At 50.1% G+C, this 18,068-nt stretch overlaps 7 protein-coding genes across 7 annotated transcripts; 4 read left to right on the forward strand and 3 right to left on the reverse strand.

Annotated features, from left to right (window-relative positions):
* Positions 1-102: 102 nt before the first annotated feature.
* On the reverse strand, positions 103-696 carry COCCADRAFT_108203 (uncharacterized protein; the record flags this gene model as incomplete). Its single annotated transcript, XM_007718713.1, has 1 exon — positions 103-696. One exon carries the CDS (start codon positions 694-696, stop codon positions 103-105), a length of 594 nt encoding a protein of 197 aa, XP_007716903.1.
* A 423-nt stretch (positions 697-1,119) lies between these two features.
* On the reverse strand, positions 1,120-2,649 carry COCCADRAFT_67262 (glycoside hydrolase family 18 protein; the record flags this gene model as incomplete). Its single annotated transcript, XM_007718714.1, has 4 exons — positions 1,120-1,403; positions 1,462-1,549; positions 1,701-2,452; positions 2,520-2,649. Coding segments are annotated over 4 exons (1,254 nt in total), but the record flags the coding sequence as incomplete, so codon positions are not given.
* A 1,424-nt stretch (positions 2,650-4,073) lies between these two features.
* On the forward strand, positions 4,074-5,234 carry COCCADRAFT_40738 (uncharacterized protein; the record flags this gene model as incomplete). Its single annotated transcript, XM_007718715.1, has 1 exon — positions 4,074-5,234. The coding sequence occupies one exon, from the start codon at positions 4,074-4,076 to the stop codon at positions 5,232-5,234; it is 1,161 nt and encodes a 386-aa protein (XP_007716905.1).
* Positions 5,235-6,566: 1,332 nt separating this feature from the next.
* Positions 6,567-7,364, forward strand: COCCADRAFT_108233 (uncharacterized protein; the record flags this gene model as incomplete). The annotated part of the gene is made up of 2 exons (XM_007718716.1): positions 6,567-6,779; positions 6,840-7,364. The coding sequence occupies 2 exons, from the start codon at positions 6,567-6,569 to the stop codon at positions 7,362-7,364; spliced, it is 738 nt and encodes a 245-aa protein (XP_007716906.1).
* A 3,205-nt stretch (positions 7,365-10,569) lies between these two features.
* Positions 10,570-11,925, forward strand: COCCADRAFT_108223 (uncharacterized protein; the record flags this gene model as incomplete). The annotated part of the gene is made up of 1 exon (XM_007718717.1): positions 10,570-11,925. The coding sequence occupies one exon, from the start codon at positions 10,570-10,572 to the stop codon at positions 11,923-11,925; it is 1,356 nt and encodes a 451-aa protein (XP_007716907.1).
* Positions 11,926-13,225: 1,300 nt separating this feature from the next.
* On the forward strand, positions 13,226-14,833 carry COCCADRAFT_40741 (uncharacterized protein; the record flags this gene model as incomplete). The annotated part of the gene is made up of 1 exon (XM_007718718.1): positions 13,226-14,833. The coding sequence occupies one exon, from the start codon at positions 13,226-13,228 to the stop codon at positions 14,831-14,833; it is 1,608 nt and encodes a 535-aa protein (XP_007716908.1).
* A 311-nt stretch (positions 14,834-15,144) lies between these two features.
* COCCADRAFT_8891 (uncharacterized protein) lies at positions 15,145-17,382 on the reverse strand (the record flags this gene model as incomplete). Its single annotated transcript, XM_007718709.1, has 1 exon — positions 15,145-17,382. One exon carries the CDS (start codon positions 17,380-17,382, stop codon positions 15,145-15,147), a length of 2,238 nt encoding a protein of 745 aa, XP_007716899.1.
* Between the last annotated feature and the right edge of the window lie 686 nt (positions 17,383-18,068).

The raw sequence follows: 18,068 nt of genomic DNA on the forward strand, positions 1-18,068 counted from the left end.
GGGCCTACATAGTAATTAATAGACACTTTACCTCTGAAAATCGTCCAAGTTACCCAAGTTATTCAAGTTTACCAAGTAAGTTCTTCTGGTATTGCTCCCAAGTCAAGCAAGTATTATTTTATTCAAAAATCGTGCCAAGTAAGTCAAGTTGACTGTCAAAACTTGCTTGACTTGCTTGTTGCGAACTCTGCCACGGCCTCTGCCACCACCGCCACCGCCTCCGCTATCATCGTCGTCTTCCCCACCACCGCAGTTGACCTTACAACGGCTTCCGCACTTTTTTCCAGGCTTGCATGTCGGCTTTGGCGGGCCTCTGACGGCAGTGACAGATGATGGCTTACCCGGAGGAGGAGGGGGGGGAGGAGGGAAAGGGTTATCATCGTCTGAATTTATGGTAGGCCAGGGCCCAGGTGAATATGTCCAAGTGACAGGTGTCTGTCCTGCCCTGGTCCTGGTGAGAGTGACTGGCGGAAAATCGACGCTCGAAGTGAGGCCTACTGTAGTCCGATTCTTCTCATCCTCATTCCTGCCGCTGATCCATATCACGTTCCACACTTCGATCAGGGTCGTGGTGACGGGGGGCAATGTTATGACTGTGCTAGTTGTCACAATGGTTGTGTCCCAAGTGTCGAGGAATGAAATGGTGGCGGGGGGGCGAGAGATGGTCGTTGGCTTGTCGAGGGACCATGGGGGCATGATGAGTGTGCACGGCGGGAAACATGACGCGACTGGGTTTGGATCCTCGTAGACCTCGGGCGCAACGTAAACGGGCCCGGAACCTTTGCCATTTGACGGCGCCTCAAGACAGGCGCCACTCTGGCAACCCTTACCGCAGTGAGCCTCAGAATCACCGCAGTAGCCGAACGAGGAACAACAGCTTCCCTGGGGCCAGAGACCGCAGAAAGCGCCGTTGGCCGAGGCGCCGCATGATCCATCAGTCGTTTCCTGTCCCACCAAGCACTTTCCACTCACGCAGCCAGAGCCGCAGTGTGTCTCGCTACTGCCGCAGTAGCCGTACGACGAGCAACAGTTACCAAAAGTGCTGCCCTCGCACTTAAAGCCGCCATTTTGGGGACCGCATCTTCCATCAGTGGAAACGGGGGCACTGTCACCGTCACCAGTACCCGAATTGAAGTCGACGGACCATGCCATTGTGCCGCCAAAACAGAGGTTGTTAGCAAACTTGCGCTTCATCTCATGTGTCTCCTCGTCGTCGTAGCCGATCCACTGATCATCCCAGATAAGCTCCTTCATCATGGATTCAGTGTTGAGGCGCGGCGTAAGGTTCTTCTCCTTGATAAGCTTCTTGATCTCAAGGAGTGACATGACTCCCGCCTGGCGGGTGCACTCGGCCGGCTTACTGGGCCCTGAAAAAGGGCATAGGAGCTTGTTGCAGCTAGAGTCTTTGATAAATTATCAGTTGACATGCACTAGCCATCACTGAAGGGCGACTCAGCGTACCTGACAATGTGTACCCTCTTCCATACCAGGCAAGGCCAAAGTTGATCTTGGCCGGATCTAAGTTTGCATACCAGAGGGGCAAGGTGTTCTAAGTCACGGCCTGTCAGTGAATCCTGCAGTCATATGCTCATGCCCGGGCATCGCCCAGTTAGTGCTGGCTGAATACTTACTGTGAGGCATTAGTAAACGGCGTAAATAACATGGTTTCATTATAGACTACCATTATAAATCTCGCGCACATCTGCCTGGCCGCGCACCAGAGATCCCAAAGTCTCGACATCGGAGTCCCAAGAACCATGCAAATCGTACGCCATGAATCCGAAGAAGTCGACATAGGGCTGCATGGCTTCCGCGTCAAAGTACCGCAGATACCAATAGTCTGGTGCCAGAGTCAAACTAATGCCATACTTATTTCCGTATGCTTCTCTCATCTCCTTGACGAGCTTAGTGAAGTTTTCAGTGTCTCCATTAGCGCCTCCCCGCTTCGGCTCCACAGGGTACTCCCAGTCCAGGTCAACTCCCGTGAAGCCGTACTTATCCATGAACTCAGCCGTAGATTGAATGAAGGCGGCTCTATTCTCACGGGTAGAACAGAGGTCGCTCCAAGTCGTGTGCGTGTTACCCTCGTCACTGAATGTGTAGCCGCCAACGGCAATCCAGGTATTCGTGTCAAGGGCCGTAAAATCCTTCATTAGTGGGATATCAGCGTCATCCCAGGGCCGAATTCTGAAGGTATTTGGGTCAATGGAAGCAAACGAGAAAAAGAGATGAGTGTAGTCCTTGGCCTTGATATCCTTGGGAAAGACGCGGTTGCACAGACGGTCTCTAGTGTTGGAAGCGAGGTAATACCCAATAGTCCTGGCTTTTGTCGATCCAGAACCCTCCCCGCATGTTTTTGGTCGGATGATCTCGCATGAGCCGAAGTCTTTTTGACACGGTGTAAATTTGTTTGGCCCGATGCAGTGAACTTCGGATGTTCCACACCATCCACCTGAGATATCATGCTTAGTAAGAGGCAAACGCAAGCCACAGAATCAACAAACACTGCCATCACTCACCCCGACTACAGCATAGGTTCATGCCGCACTTTGTGTTTCCTCCTTCGGAGAAGTTGCCGCACATGGCAACAGCATCACAGTTGCTGGTGCAGCCGACACTACAAAAGTCTTGACCGTAACCACATACTCCCTTAGGACCGCAGCAACTGTTACAATCAGAATTCGGTTCTTTTCTAAGCTTTACTTGTCTTTTACAAGGACTGAAGCGTGAGAACTGACCTTTTGTCGGGGCAAGGGGCCTTTTTGCACAAGAGGCCTCCATTTCCGTCCTCTTCGCGCTGTCTTTTGTGAAAGATGCTGCCCGAGAAACCCGACTCCACGGATGAATCGCTTCTATTGATTTGGCTGGTCGTGAACATGGACATGAGGTTGAGATAAGGAATGGGAGGTGCATGCTCCGGAGACTGGTGGGTGATATCCGGGGATTGCACCGCCAGAGCGCCCTCCAGGGCGATGAGGGCAAGCCCAAGAAGACACACTGACTTTTGGAAGCGTGCCATCTTTGACTCTAATACATTTGCCTTGAGGAAAGGGTGAGAAGCTCTGTGGAAGGTTGTATTCGATATAGGATACCATGGGTTTTATGTACATGTACTGGTACTGCTCTTCTACTCATGCCAGGGTTCTAATTTCCAGTCTCTAAGTCTAACGGCGTTTTCTACTCCCCATCTCCATTGTATGCAATCAATCGAAAATGTGCAAACCCACTAAAATTCTCACCCTGCAGTCAAGGATGCAATCCATTTTTTTGTGGCACAGTTAGAGGAATCGATAAGTTTTTTTCTTCCGACACATTTTCGGGAGCATTTGATTTCTCCCTGTGGCACGGTTAGGGAAAGATTCAACTTTTGCATGTGGCACAGTTAGGGGGACGTATGATATTTGCAGGATTGATCCTTCGCGTGCCAAGCCCCCAAGAAACGCCGAGCTCTCATGACATGTATGACTGGTCATTATATTGTACTTAATTTGGAATGCAACGAGTCTAGCAGGCGAGATCTGGAGTCTTGTGGTCGCGGAGCAATCGGCTCTGTGCGCAAGCAACCGCCGAGAAATGGAGAAAGGTTAAACGCGCTTAGAGCGTGAAAAGCTTAGGAACAAGGTATGAGACATGAAATGAAAGGGTCAATATGAGCCATAACCAGAAGGACAGCGCTTAGCAGGGGACGAACAGGATTGTCAACACTATTAAGCATCATGGTGAAAACAAATAGCTCAAAAAAGGACCGGGATTGACAGTGAAGATGAAAGTGCAGGATGCAAGAGAAACTTGCGGAGGTTACCTGAATAGGTGCGGGTCTCGTTCCATTAGGTATCGTTGGCAGGAAGAATGGGACTCACGTCAATTTCCACGCAATCACTTTTTTTTTACGCATTTACATGTATGCTTTGAGTTCGAATTTTCATATGCGCATTTGTCTCGTGAACCATGGTTCGGCTGGCTTCTGCTAGCGTCGTAACGTGTTCTCGGTTATGTCTACTGCATAAATACCACCATCTCTATCAATTCCGGGGACTCTATCTTCTCTTCAGATACGCAACTCTAAAGCGACCATGACAGCAAATACTGAAGGAGACGCGTTTGGCAGACTTCCCGTTGAGCTCAGGATCAAGATCCTTGAATTGTCACCCGACCTCTTTTCACTACGAAGCTTAGCCCATGCGTCGCCGGCCTTAGGCAGAGTACTCGACAGATATCCGCTCGAAATTGTGGAGGTAGTCCTAGACGTTACCGTTCCTGTGGAAACTCGTCGGCTGATGGGCGCGGTTCTCAAAGCTCGGTTTTTGCGCTTTCCAGCATCCCTGTCCGAAGCTCAAAATGTGGCTAAAATTGACTCGCCTGCGATCACCGACGAAATGCGTTCGGCCAGACTGGACCGGGCCGCCGCGGCAGTACGGTCCCTACTCACTACCGCTCAGAATGTCCATGCCTGGTCCCATGCCTGCCTCGAACATTTGATACAAAAATCAATGGAGTTGCGGCCCTCCACCCTCATTCGCCTCTGGGATGGCCGTCTATCCTGGAAATGGTATGGAAAAGCCGAAAGTCATGGCAACTATGTCCCACAGTATACTGGCCCGCCTTCATGGGTGGAGGAGCAGCGGATGGTCAAAGCATTCTGGCGAATACAGTTCTTCCTAGAACTGCAGGGCGATGATAACAAGAGTCGCCTGATGAATTGTTGGGCAATACAAGAAGTTGACGTTTTGTCCAGAAGCAGCCCGGATGACTTTTATGACATGTTCCGCTTCCAGCGGGAGCAGACCTTGACCGCATATGATTTTCTTGGCGAAGTTATCTCGGGTACTATTCCTTCGGTAGAAGCTGTCCACGACGACACTCATGGGTTGCCAAAGATACGTTGGACTGAAGGTACAGTGCCAAGATGGTCATGTGCCGAGCCACCTTCATTCGGGCGTAACAAAGACATTTTTCATCAGGGGCGAGAATACCTTGACCAAACACCATTGTCGTGCCGATTTCTAGATATGATGTCTCAACCTCATACTGAAGGGGATTCGCCTCTATTCGGCCTCTCATTTCAACCTTATCGCAGATACGGGTTCGCCATATGGGACAACAAGCGTATGGCCGATCTGGGCATGCGGGACCCGACAAATACGTCGGTCTTTAGAAACCGTGTATTTTACTCGTTTAGATGGTGGAGTATCTTGACTGAGGAGGACGTGCAACAGGGCTTGCACAATCAATAGTAGACCTTAGTATCCGCAGATATCAAGGTCTCGTCTAATTGGCGCAAGATCGAGACAGGCAATAGAAAGAGAGGATTGATTGAGTGTTTTGGACCACAGAATGAGATCATCAATAAAGCTCGTGATAGAGAACATGGTTGATGCATATACGAGACGTATAGCTTAGCAAAAACAAGAAAATATCGATGTTCACATGCATTAAGGAACATGGGAGTTCGACCCCGCTGAGTGGATCGATTGGAGAAAGCTGGCAGAAAATGTTTACTGTGAAACTCTAGGCAGATCTTTAAACTCGGGCCTACCCTGAATCCATCTCCATAGCTCCATACGAAATCACTGCTTGATATGGAACCCTTACAGGCCACAAATATTGCTCACTTATTTTAGCGCTGTTGGGGCTCCACAGAAGTATTCTATGGATGCTCGGCATATCAAACGAAAATAAGAACGCGAGTGTAGGCCCTGTACATGCACCTTGTGGAAAGGAAAGTGAGACATCCGACCCAAAGGAGTTAACTAATCTTTGCTTATGCCAGGGTCCATTTACCCATTCCCAAAGCTATCTTTTGACTAGCCCGGGATCTCCATAAAATCACGCCACTCATCCTGCCGTCCACGGCCAGAACACACGGAACATGGATCTTTTGCGGCGCAGCGAAGACCAACGAGCCCACGTGGCCAGGAGAACGTTCTGTGCACATGTGGATATTTGACCCACGCAGATTCTTTGTGGTACGTTAAATTATGCATTACTGGGTAAGTGGTTCATAAGTTCGTCTTGATCACCGAGCACATCTTTTATATATTTCTAGGTCGAGACTTCTGCTACGCCCACGTATTCCCGCATCCGCTGGTTATATCATTTCTTAAGCTATTCTTCATGATTTCCGTCGGCATCCTCGATGGCGCTGGGCCAACTGAGTCTAGGAGACATTGTCCTCGACACCGCCTCTTGTCTCTCATTGTAGCTGTCTGCCTTGCATTTTTCACTGGCTCCTACCTCTCTCACAGCTTTTACAATCAACAGCCATCAGATGTACAGACACGAAGCGTCTTAGACGAGCCCCTAGTATCGAACGACCTACTCATTTCGCTGCCGCAGAAACAAGTTTCGCCTGAACTTGTCTCTCGTGCAGCCAGCCAGGAACTATGGGACAAGAAAGTATTAAGTGGCAGAAGGTAAATCAAATAATTTCAAGCCTCCTTTCCTTAATCTTCTTCTCTGTTTTGATTGAACCACGACTGACAACATACACGCAGTGAGCGGATCGAACAAAAAAATTCTTTTCTCCCTAGCATTTGCTGATCACAAGATTAGGACTCTGGTGCATGATGAATTCGGATAACGTGCAGGCTGGAACAGTAACGCTAGAAAAGCTCGAGAAGACAGGGTGGGTAGAATGGGAAGATTTCCCTGAAGAAGTATCAAATGATTGGCGAAAGTCGATAGGAAAAGCTGACGGTTTGATGAATACGGCCAACGAGTTTGCTCGAGAGTGGGATCATGATGAAATGTGGACGGACGATCAGGGCAGGGAAAGACGAGTAAGTGCTCATAGTCATACTACCTTTACTCTACTAACCACTATGTCCCGGCTTTTGTAGCCCAGCCAAGCCTCCATGGGCAACATTGTGAACGGCAAAGATGGCTACATAATTGCCGGTGGAAACTTTGCGCCTTGGGAGACAAAGCCTACAGACATGGAAACCTGGGAGCTCCCCGATACGAAATGGACCGACATCATGGCAGTACAGTGGACAAAGTACGCGGCCAGCAGCGAAATCAAGCGCATATACCGATCTAAGATTATATATGACGAGTCAAAAGCCCTTATGGAATCGGCTATGGAGAAGATCGGAAAAAGCGGTAACCTGGATGACCTGCCAGTATGGCCTGGCTTCGATTTCACGCCTGGAAAAAACCCTACCAAGACACCGATGAAGCCTGAGACCGAGGCTTTCATGGGCTTGCTTGGGAGTTCTCATGCTGCTGGTCCTGCATACTTGTTTATCCAATACCGGGCCATTTTTGGTAAGAAGAGGATTAACAAGATCAAGATCTGGAAATCTGAGAACTCGGAGGAATCTCTGATACCAAACATGCTACTTTATGTGGAGGACGTTCCGTAGAGAAGGAACGAAGGGTGGCGCAGTGGGTTTTTGGATTCCAAAAATTCTTTTACCATGATGCCTACGGATCCGCAAGGTCGAGGGTTCAAATCTCCCTCACTCTAACACCAAACAGTGAAATCCTAGATATTGAAGCCCAATTTAGTATGAAACCCAATTTCTGCTTGATACACTGATTGTAGAAAAGAGTTCTCAAGTGTTCGTGCCGCAAGAGCTTTCTTGTCATTCTCTCGTTATTGGACTCTTGCATTAATTCCCGAGGCAAGAAGCCTATATTTAGCCACTCCAGATCGCCCATAGCAGCCAATACACCAACTGTTGTTAGAGAATGAAATATGATGATTCTGTCAAATGGGTACTTTCATTGCCTCGGAGATATTCTCAAAGAAGTCCAAGAAGATAAATAGAATTTGTTCCACTTAATGCGATGATTCGCAAGGTCTTACGAATTATTAGGCCTCGTTAGCGAGTTTATATCTAGATGCTTAAGAGACTCTGCGCATGGCAGAAAGATTAAACAAGTCGTAGTCATACAAGTGGTAAGTCTTCGTGATTACCGTAGTAACGTATAGCTTTCGACATTCGATAGTGAAGATTTTATCGATGATTGTAAAAGAAAATGGGTAAATTTTTTCACCAACCGATGAATAGAAATGAAGCTGCTTTGCGCTACTTTGCATCTATCTTGGGTGGTCCCTGAACCGCATAGAAACACATCGCGGACCGGTCTATTGCCAACTATTCCTAGCGATCTGCTGCCGGCTGTAATCAGGAATGCTTTCGAAATCGTTGCGTGCGTAATGTAACCCTAGCAAAAGACGAAGATCCTTTACATCTTGCGTATGATTTATAGGTATTCAAGGTTCTTAAAACCTTCCAGATTGTGTCCCATCACGCTGAGAAGCCTAGACGAGTATCTGTCGCTTCCAGATACAGCTGTGGCGATAGCTACCGTTTCATACTAATCTATATCTGCACAAAATTTAGTGTTGTATATAAAGCACTCCATGGCCAAAAAAGAATGATTCTGGGCATATTTGAATATTTAGATCGTAGTACCTGGCACGTATTTAGCACAATACTCGCATTCCGTGTCGCAAATCACGAGACAGGATGCTTAGTTCTCGTAAAATATGCTCGAAAGTATCCCCACCAAGAACATTTCCACCAACAAAATATTGGTTTTCGCGTCCGGAACGGACGTAGGAATAAATGAGATGGCTTTGGCGCAATTTCCAGAAATGTGGTTTCGAAATCGAAAAGTTGAACCATATCGCATCAAATCTACTCCCAGCTCGGATGCCTCGCGGAGTACACATATGCGCTTTGTATACTCTACTCGAATTCGGTTGTCTCGAATGAATATCCGTACTCTGGTCAGGGCCGCCATGCATTAAGTTTGCGGTACCGCCGAACTTTGCCCTGAATCTTGTTGAAAACGGCCCTTCTTGTCTTCGAACGTGCAAGACCTCGAGGAAACATCGGTTATGTACGAGATCGCGATTCGCAAAGAGAGAACTCGCTGGAACGATTCGTATTGCTTTGTCGATGATGCAGTGCAGCTCAAGGATGTCAAGCGATACATACACTATGCGACAGTTTGGAGCGAGACACGTGAGCCACGTGCTTGTGCCAGTTCACTTCAGCTGCAGAACTTGGTGCTGCTGGAGCTACTAAGTTCGCATCGCTGTTGCACCATAGAATTCCAGCATGCGCATGAAAGCAATCATTAATTGACGCGAAATGGTAGCATCGTTGGATCAGTGAATTACAGAAAGAGAAAGGGAATGACTGCATAACACATCGGCTATCTTTCTTCATTGGGTCGACGGCAGCAATGGGACGCGCCGGATGATCGATCGAAGTAACATCTTACTAACTGCTGATAGAAATTGTCCGAAGGACAGCCGTGGATACAGAACATGTTGAAGTTCAGATAGCAAGGGCGGTATACGTACTTGACGTGCGCGAGTCATCAATATGGACACAATGCCAACAACGTGGCCGCAACTTCGCTCACGTCCACCGCCAGATATTGCATGACCTCAGCTATATCCAGTTGACCGATAACACTGAGAAACGGACAAATTTTATCTTTTTGCAATGCATTCCGTGAAGTGGTCCATTTAGCGCGATAGCCGTCCGTGAAGCTTGATCCTTGAATGATGCTGACATGCTGAATGCACCTTCATATGAAGACTAGTGAACCTCATCGAGTAATTTGCTGGTTTCAACTTTTGAGCGATGCGGGGATAATGATTTCAATCAAGAATGCGAGACCACCCAAGGAATGCCAAACCGTCTACCAATGCGTTTCGCAAGATCCTTGTACACCAACGTCTGCTGATGTAACGTTGCCCAAGGACTCGCTTAATCAAGGGAAATATGCTCTTGTCTGAGTCTAGTAAGCAGAGTTGGCATGTCAGCCACTGGAAATATATCTTCAGAATTGTATTCGATATATGTGTAGCGAATGGATATTGTTGTGGATTTCTGGCATAACGCTCCTTGAAATAGGTTCTTTCATGTCGAGTGCTGTAAGGTGTTAATTAGGGCGAGCTGTTCGCATTTACTGCAGGCCATCAATTTACTTTTCAGTACAATATTAAGTTTTCATACAAGGCACAGCCATGTAGTAATTGTCGATCAGCCATCGTGCTTGAAGAAGAAACGAATATCTGCATGGCAGGTGACCTCGCGTGGTCGCACTTTCCCAGTAACAGTGCGATACAAGGTGGAAACCGATTTTTTATACGGTATCTTGTTCACTCTACCAAGAACTCTCACGACTACACCTATTTGATGCAGCAATGCGACCTCACTTTGGAGTGGTTCTGGTGGGGCAAAGGGGGCGTACGTATCGGTGTTCAAGGCGCGCTCCGGCACAAACCACCGTCTTACCTGCAGGGTCATGTGCACGCAAGGTAGAGCTGGACTCTAAATTGTTGGGATCAAACTAGTCAGGGACATTTACCACATGGATATATACCTGTTTGTGTAGACTCTACATAGAGAATTGAAAGTCACATGGACCCCTCAAGTTTCTTTAGAGGGGCCGAGTTCATGTACGTACTGATTTTGCGTTCTATCTGTAACCTGTAACAATGGCACTGTTCGATGGCAGGTATGCTTTGAAACAATGATGATTACTACGAGATGTATGACCTAGCATTGATCATTGACACTTCTTCCAGCTTTATTAACCATGATTGGAGACATTGTTGACTCTCAGCGTTCGCCCATTTCGCAACCACAACAGCAACAACAAGCATTCAGAGAGTCTTGTCAAAATTGCGCAGACTCAAAGGTCCGATGCAGTAAAAACAAGCCAACGTGCGCGCGTTGTGCTCGCCGAGGCACGCCTTGTGTCTACCAACAATCCAGACGCGCTGGAAGAAAGCTCACATCGGTCGGGCAGGCCAAACAAGCGCGCCGAGCTGCCACGAATGCCCTAAGCGACTTATCAAGCTCATACACTTGGGAAATCGACATCGAAAATAATGACTTGCAGCTATCTCCTCCCAGATCCGACGCCACACCAAACACCACCTTTAGTCAAATGGGCCCCAATGATAGCCAAGCAACTTCGGAAAACTTCTCGCCCGTGGATTCTTTTCCCGATAGTTCCGGGTCGACAGAGTGGTGTTCCAACAAGATGTTCGAAGCACTCTGCATGCAACCGGTTCCGCTCATGTGCGGAGATGACGCCGACTTTGCCCTACACATGTCGCAGGACTTGACAACCTTGAACGATGAATTTCTTCATTTGGACAGTTCAGGTAGAAGTTCAATTCCTGTCGACCTAGCCCCTGAGTTTCTTGCATTGCCGTTGGCATGGCCAAGCACTGCGGGAGACGCCCACTCGACTGGCTACGAGCCTGACGATATATCCCCAGCCAAGCCGATATGCAACAAAAACTGTACTGCCGTCATCTCTCGACTACTCCCAGAATTATTCTTTTCTTTTGGCAGCAGATACGAACGCAACCAGCTGCAAGGCGAATCATTGAACAATATCATGGCATGCAATGAGAGTATGTCGGAAGCGATGAATAGCATTCTCGAGTGCGAGTGTAGCCAAGATATCTATGTGCTATTCGTTGTCGGACTGTGCACCTCGAAAGTCATGTCTTCCTATCTCGAAGCAATGCGCCGTGAGTGTCTCAAGAATGCACAGCGAGCCGGCGACCTATACACCACGAACGACTATCAGCGAAGCGCACTAGATGTAGAAGATGAAGATACCAAAGCCGATATGATGGCAGCTCGCATGGTCCTCAGTGGGCTCCATCGCATCCAGCACCTTTTGGCTCGTCTATCTGATCGTCTCAAACAGACAGAGCCCGAAGGGGAGCTTGCCAACGACTACGCTGGGCCAGGAGGGCTGACAGGAAATGAGCTGCGGAATCCATTTCCTCACTCGATGCTTCAACAGCTTGAATATAGCTTGCGAGCCCATCTTCGCTATGTTTTTGCAGTATGCCATGCGCGGCTTGGGGCGCACAACGCTGATCCACTGTCTACATGGACTACACAATGCAGTGTTGAGTGCAGAAGGTGATGGACGGAAGAGATGTGTTTTTACAAAATTCGGGCCAGGCGTACACGAGGATACTTGAGGCAGCACAGATGCAGAGGTATATGGGTAGGGCTTGTAGTATGGTCTTCCCCAGAGGGAATGATGTTTTCGGTGCTCAGTGAGATAAATAGGGTCTAACCAGAGCGCCCGTGTAAGACTCATGTTATGTGATTTGCGCATTAAACTATGGACTCTTTGGTAATTTTGACGTTGATTATTCGAGTATACTACACGACATGTGTGACAGGAACGAGCGAAACCATGTTTGATCACGTGACCTGATAATCTGCTCCTGGGGAGTATACGGTACCTTTTTTTCTAGACGAGGCCAGCAGAACGAGCGGCTTTGATTTAGATGATCCAAATCCATAGCCAGTTCTCAATTGAATCTCGAATGTCGTTGGAGTAATATGATTGGTTTGGTCAAATTCATGAAATCGGTGCGTGGTCGTATGGGTGTGCGAGCGCTTTCGTGGTAGGCGATCCGAAGATTGATCAAAGTCAATAGGTACACTGGAGAATTCTAATAAATTTCACAGTCCCACGGTCCGGGGAAATAAGGCCTTTTGAATTCTGTTCCAAACGCACTTTAAGTACATTGCACAAAAACGCACAGACATTGGGGGCTTGACGGGTGGAGAGTATAAAATCATTGTCGCTAAAGGGGGGAGCAAATCAATTTACTTCGATAGCGAGCAACTAGTTTACCGGCCGTTTCAAAAACCGTTACCCACGTCAAGATAAGCGTCCGCTACAGGTAGATCTTTGTGCGGAGAAATTTCATGAATCGACTTGCGTTATCGGAGGATTCGACAAGGGGGGGAGAGAGAGAAAAAAAAACGGGACTGGGTACCTGCGCGTGCCGCACGTGGTCGTACTGGGAATTGCCGAAAAAGGAATAGTAAAATGGACCCTTTTTGATCATGTGAAACGGGAGCGGTAGCCGCAAGTAGATCCCCAAAGTATTGCAAGGGTCCAAGTGGATTCAACGTGGGGAAAAATTTCGCCTGGCTGAATTAATTAATCCGCGAAGAGAAAGAGAGACGGAGAGACGGGAGAGAGAGAGGGGGCGACTTCGGAAAGCCCAGGCGTCCGTATTTCCAGCCAGCCACCTACACCCCCGTCTCATGACCATCACGCGTGGTCTTTTTTCTTTCCTTCTCCCTCGCGTATCTTTCTTCTTTGCTGGCCGTAGACTAAAGGGAAAGAATGTGACCGGTCCTTGTCCTACCGTGATACACAATCACCGGGTCGTTCGTGTAACGGCAACTGCACATCTAACATGATGAAGAGCCCGTCGCCATCGCCATCGTCTTCGCCACACAGAGCCTACCCCGCGCCAGAAGCCGCCCCCAGCGACACAGGATGTCAAGATGGTAATGCGCAACGGCTGCTGTGGCGCCTCTACGTCTCACATACACTCTCGACATGGAACGCACGCACGTTTGAGTTTGGCGCGGTGATTTTCCTCGCCGCCATTTTCCCCGGAACCCTCTTCTTCGCGTCCTGCTATGCGCTTTTCCGGGCTGGAGCTGCCGCGGTCCTCGGGTCCTGGATAGGACATCAGGTCGACTGCAGAAATCGACTCGATGTCGTAAGACACAGCATCGTCTGGCAGAGACTGTCAGTCGCCGCGTCATGCCTCATCCTGGTCTTGATGGTTGCTGGCGGCCATGGGAAAGAGAAGGGATTTATGACATATGCCTTGTTTGTCGGGAGTGTCATGCTAGCGTGTGTCGAGAAGCTGGCTTTCATTGCAAACACTATTTCCGTGGAGCGGGACTGGATCATTGTGGTGTCTGAGAGCCTGAGCATCGACCGGCAGGACCTGAACAGCACGATGCGACGGATTGATCTCGTGTGCAAGCTCATTGCGCCCGTCGGCATTGGACTTGTTGAAGGCTACTTCTCGACCAGACTGGCCATTTGGATTGTATTTTTGCAAAACGCCATCAGTGTCGTGGTGGAGTATTTTGCCATTGCCTCCGTCTACGCAGCGGTGCCAGGCCTCGCGCTCGGAAAAGCGCCGTCGCCGCCGCCGCCGAACCATGAGGGTGATTCTGAAACAGCAGACACGCCAATGCGACAGTCATCCCATCAGCATGGCAATAATACTTCCGGGTCAGCCCCGCATCTTCAGACGCAGCCCGTTATTAAAACCATGGTGGCATCCCACCTGCGGCCGTGGAAGAATTATATCCAAAACCCGGCCTTTTTGGCGTCCTTTTCGCTCTCCCTCCTCTACCTGACCGTCCTGAGCTTCGCGTCGCAAATGACCACATACCTACTATCACTCGGATTTACCAGTACCCACGTTTCGCTCATGCGCCTTGGCTCCGTCATGTTGGAGCTGTGCGCCACGGTCGTCGCCCCCTGGCTGATGCGCCGCATCAGCGCTGTGCGCGCCGGCCTGTGGTTCATCAACGAGCAACTGATTTCGATCGCGCTGGCCGTTGGCCTGTTTCTCTGGTTAGACAACAAGCCCATGCTCGCTGGTGGAGTCCTGGTCCTCGGCGTGGCATTCTCCCGCCTGGGGTTGTGGGGATTCGATCTCAGTGTGCAGTATCTGGTGCAAGAAGATGCGCCAGAAGCCACACGGGGGTCCTTCTCCGCCGTCGAAATGTCGCTACAAAATCTGTTCGAGCTGGTTTCCTTTGCCACGACAATGGTTTTTTACCGGCCGCAGCAATTCAAAATTCCCGTCTTCATCAGCGCTGGCGCCATTGTATCGAGTGCGGCGTGTTTTGCGGGTTTCGTACGGCGCAAGCGAGGCCATTTGCTGCATACGGATAGGTGCTTTAAGAGAATGGGCAAGACGGGTAGATATGAGGTGTTGCCCACAATTGAAGAAGAGTTTGAACTAGAGGAAGAGGGCACTAGAGTCGGTTGAATCTTGTTGCGTCGAATATAACCCACATTTAAGAAGCTGAATTTCAACATTTCCAAAAAAAATTGATCTTCTACCCTCTTACTCACGTACTGCTGAGTTAAATGTCATGGTTTTTCTTTTTGAAAGACAAGTAAGCATACGCGTTGTTGGGCCAGTCATCATGATGCTCAGAATTAAAATTATAGACAGTGTTGAAACTAACAAACATGCTATGAGGCATTCATCACTCGATGGTGAGTTATAGTGGTCTCCATTCCCAACGCCAAAACGATGCCATGCTATGCAAACAAGACAGAAAATAAACTTTGCCTTTACGAAAAGGCTCGTGGAGTAGGTGTCGAGTCCCTGACCTGCAACGATGCCACCTCATCTACAACATCTCCTTCATCACCACCCGCTCCGTGTGTCAGAGTGGTGCCTTCGTCATCGTCGGTGTAATGGCCGTCCTCCAGATACTCCTCTCCTTCGGCATAGTCTCCACCTTCAACACTCTCCATGATTGAGTCACCCATGCCTGTTTCGTCGAGCGAGTCCCGTGACATGTAGCTCCCTTCGAGATCCTCGCCAATGTCCGACCTTTCATCTTCGCTGCGGATGCTAGCCGCTTCCGTGTCAACATCATCGTCTTCGTCTTCGCTGTCGGTGAAATCGGCAATGTCGAGAGGTGGATCGCGCCAGTAGTTGAAGTCGGTGTAGGCTTCGCCTCCCGCTGGAACAAGCAGTCCGACTGGGGGAAAGAAGTGATCGACAATCTCTCGCATACTGGCATACCCAGTCTTGTAAGAATTTAGCGATAAGACATCGAGACTGACTTCGGCATTGGAGTTGATGGTGAAGATGCGTGTGGATGGGATGTTGACGGAACGATAGGACAGAGCATCGGTAAATCGGTTGCCGAATCCCGCATAGAAGGGGGTTTGGCCTGGGGGTTTGTTGAACAATTGCATAATGTCTCGGAGGCAGGCCATTTTGAAGACTTCTGGTTTTCGCAAATAGATTTCTCTGCGCAGTGCAGCGATTGTGCGATCTGGACTCATGATGACAGGGCCCTTTGGCAGACGATAATTGTCTTGCACGACGCCATTGAGGTAGGCTCTTGTTGTATCGGCTTGTCCGACGGAGCGACTCGTCAGGTAGAAGATGTTGTAGCCATTGTTTACAATGTCTGTGTAGAGTTTGGCAACTCCCTGGTGAGTCCAGTCACGGCCAATCATGTTGAGCACATGGCCAAGAGCATCCGACTTTGTAATCGTTCCGTCAATGTCGGAGATGACGATGGGCACATCGTGCTTCCAGTAAAACATGTAAGCCTCACACTTTGATCTATTCACTGTGAAGCTCATGGTGTTTGCACCCGGCTTCAAATTGAGGGCTTTGAGTTGGTCACTGGTCAGGCGCAGCGTCTTCGCATATGTCTTGGTCTCATTCTTGCGCGACTCGGGCGAGTGTGGCGCAGACATGCCGAGGGCGCTATCCGAATCCCTGCGAATCTGGGGAAACTGGGCCGTGTCATCACTGCGACCGCTGTCGCTCTGGTAGCCAGGGTCGGACAGGGCATCACTTGAGCGGAGGGCACTCTCGTTCAAGACGTTGACGGATGTCTTTGCCATGGCGGCAGCTTTAGCCTCCTCACTGCTGTAGATCCACAGGTTTCCGTTTTCGTCGGCGCCAATGAGGGCACCAATGTCATAGTCGCCTGCAAGCTCGTCGGAGAGGATGCGCCTGGCTATGACCTCTGCACGCAATGCGTCCTCTTCGCTGCTCTTGTAGCCCGTCATGTCAAGCTCCAAATCGCCAGTCTCGGTGACCTTGTTGGGAATGTTTGAAGTGAAGAGCTTCTTGGACAGCTTGATGGCGCGGGCAAGGGCTTCGCTGGGCGACACTGGCGGGGGGCTTGTTGAGCGCGTAGATCTATTCCATGCAGTCGCGTCTTCCTTGCTAATCTGCAGCGGCCCCCTCTCGTGTGGTTGGGATTCGTCAAAGGCTTTGCTAAAACTGTCCTTGACCGAAGGCACCGTCACGTCTGTGCTAGCCCTGTGCATCTGGAAGCCAGACCAGTCTCCCGACTTTGGGCGAGCGTAGTCGGTGTCTGCGTGCAGGTAGTCGGCAGGGGGCACCGACATGGACATGCGCCCTCTTCTCCGTGCGATGGCCGTCTCGTCGAGATCAAGGGGTTCAGGCTCGTCAAAGGGGCGGTCCGAGGACGGCTCGATGGGCTTCTGGTCGGGGCTGGCGGCGGGCGAGGCAATGGGCGACGTCTGCATCTCTGCGGGGATACTGCGCGAAGTCTCAAAGACAAAAAAGGCCTCGCCGCCCTCGCCGAGCTTCATCGAGTAGTCCTGCAGCTCGCCATTGACGCGGAACTCGACCTTCTTGTCTGAAGGGCGCAAGATCTGGTACTTGCCGAAGCGAACGTGGAAGGGCGAACATGCGAGGGTGCCATCTTCGTGCTCGACGACGATGGTGTCGATGGCGCCGCTGAGGGTAGCGGGATTGATCGAGTTCCAGCCCTTTGAGACGCTGCCGGTGATGGACCGGACGTAGTTCATGGTGGATGGGGGTAGGGGTGCGAGGGTTGTGTGAGGGGGAGAGGGTGCAGCAGGGCCCTGTTTGCGCCGGGAGGGGGGTAGTGGTGGGCGTGGGAGGCAGCAAGTGTCAGGGAATGTACGTCAGATGGGTTTTACAGAGGAGGTGGAATGATGCAAATGACCCGAGGCCGCGTGCTTTCACATGCCACACGACTGGCGCATGGACGAGCAGGGCGATGGAGCCGCAGCAGAGGCAGACAGCAGCGACTTGGAAGGGAGGCCGACCGAGCGTGGAGCGATAGATTGGGGAGCGGGCAGACAGTGCGCTCGTGCGAGTCGATATGGCCGTATACCGTCATGTCACGGGCAGTCGGCGGCTTTGCGACGTCAGCACCGGCCCCACGGCCATCAGGTGGGCAATGGCAATGGCAAAGGCCATGGCGTGCCCATGGACATGTTGCATCTTGCATGGCCAGATGTCGTAATGGCTGTCATGGTGCACATGCACCCACGAGGACATGGGCCTTGGATGGGATGAGATGGGATGGGATTGGAGCATGGAGAAGCTTAGGGTGCGTGGGTGCGTGGGTGCTGGGAGCCGTCACTGGGCGACCACGTGCACTATCAGAGCGAATAGCCCTGGCTTGGCATCTTGTATTCTAAGGGGTGCTATGAGAAAAAAAAAGTCCCGTGATATACTACTACGT

This window comes from Bipolaris zeicola (assembly GCF_000523435.1).
Source record: "Bipolaris zeicola 26-R-13 unplaced genomic scaffold scaffold_250, whole genome shotgun sequence".
Taxonomy (NCBI): Eukaryota; Fungi; Ascomycota; class Dothideomycetes; order Pleosporales; family Pleosporaceae; genus Bipolaris; species Bipolaris zeicola.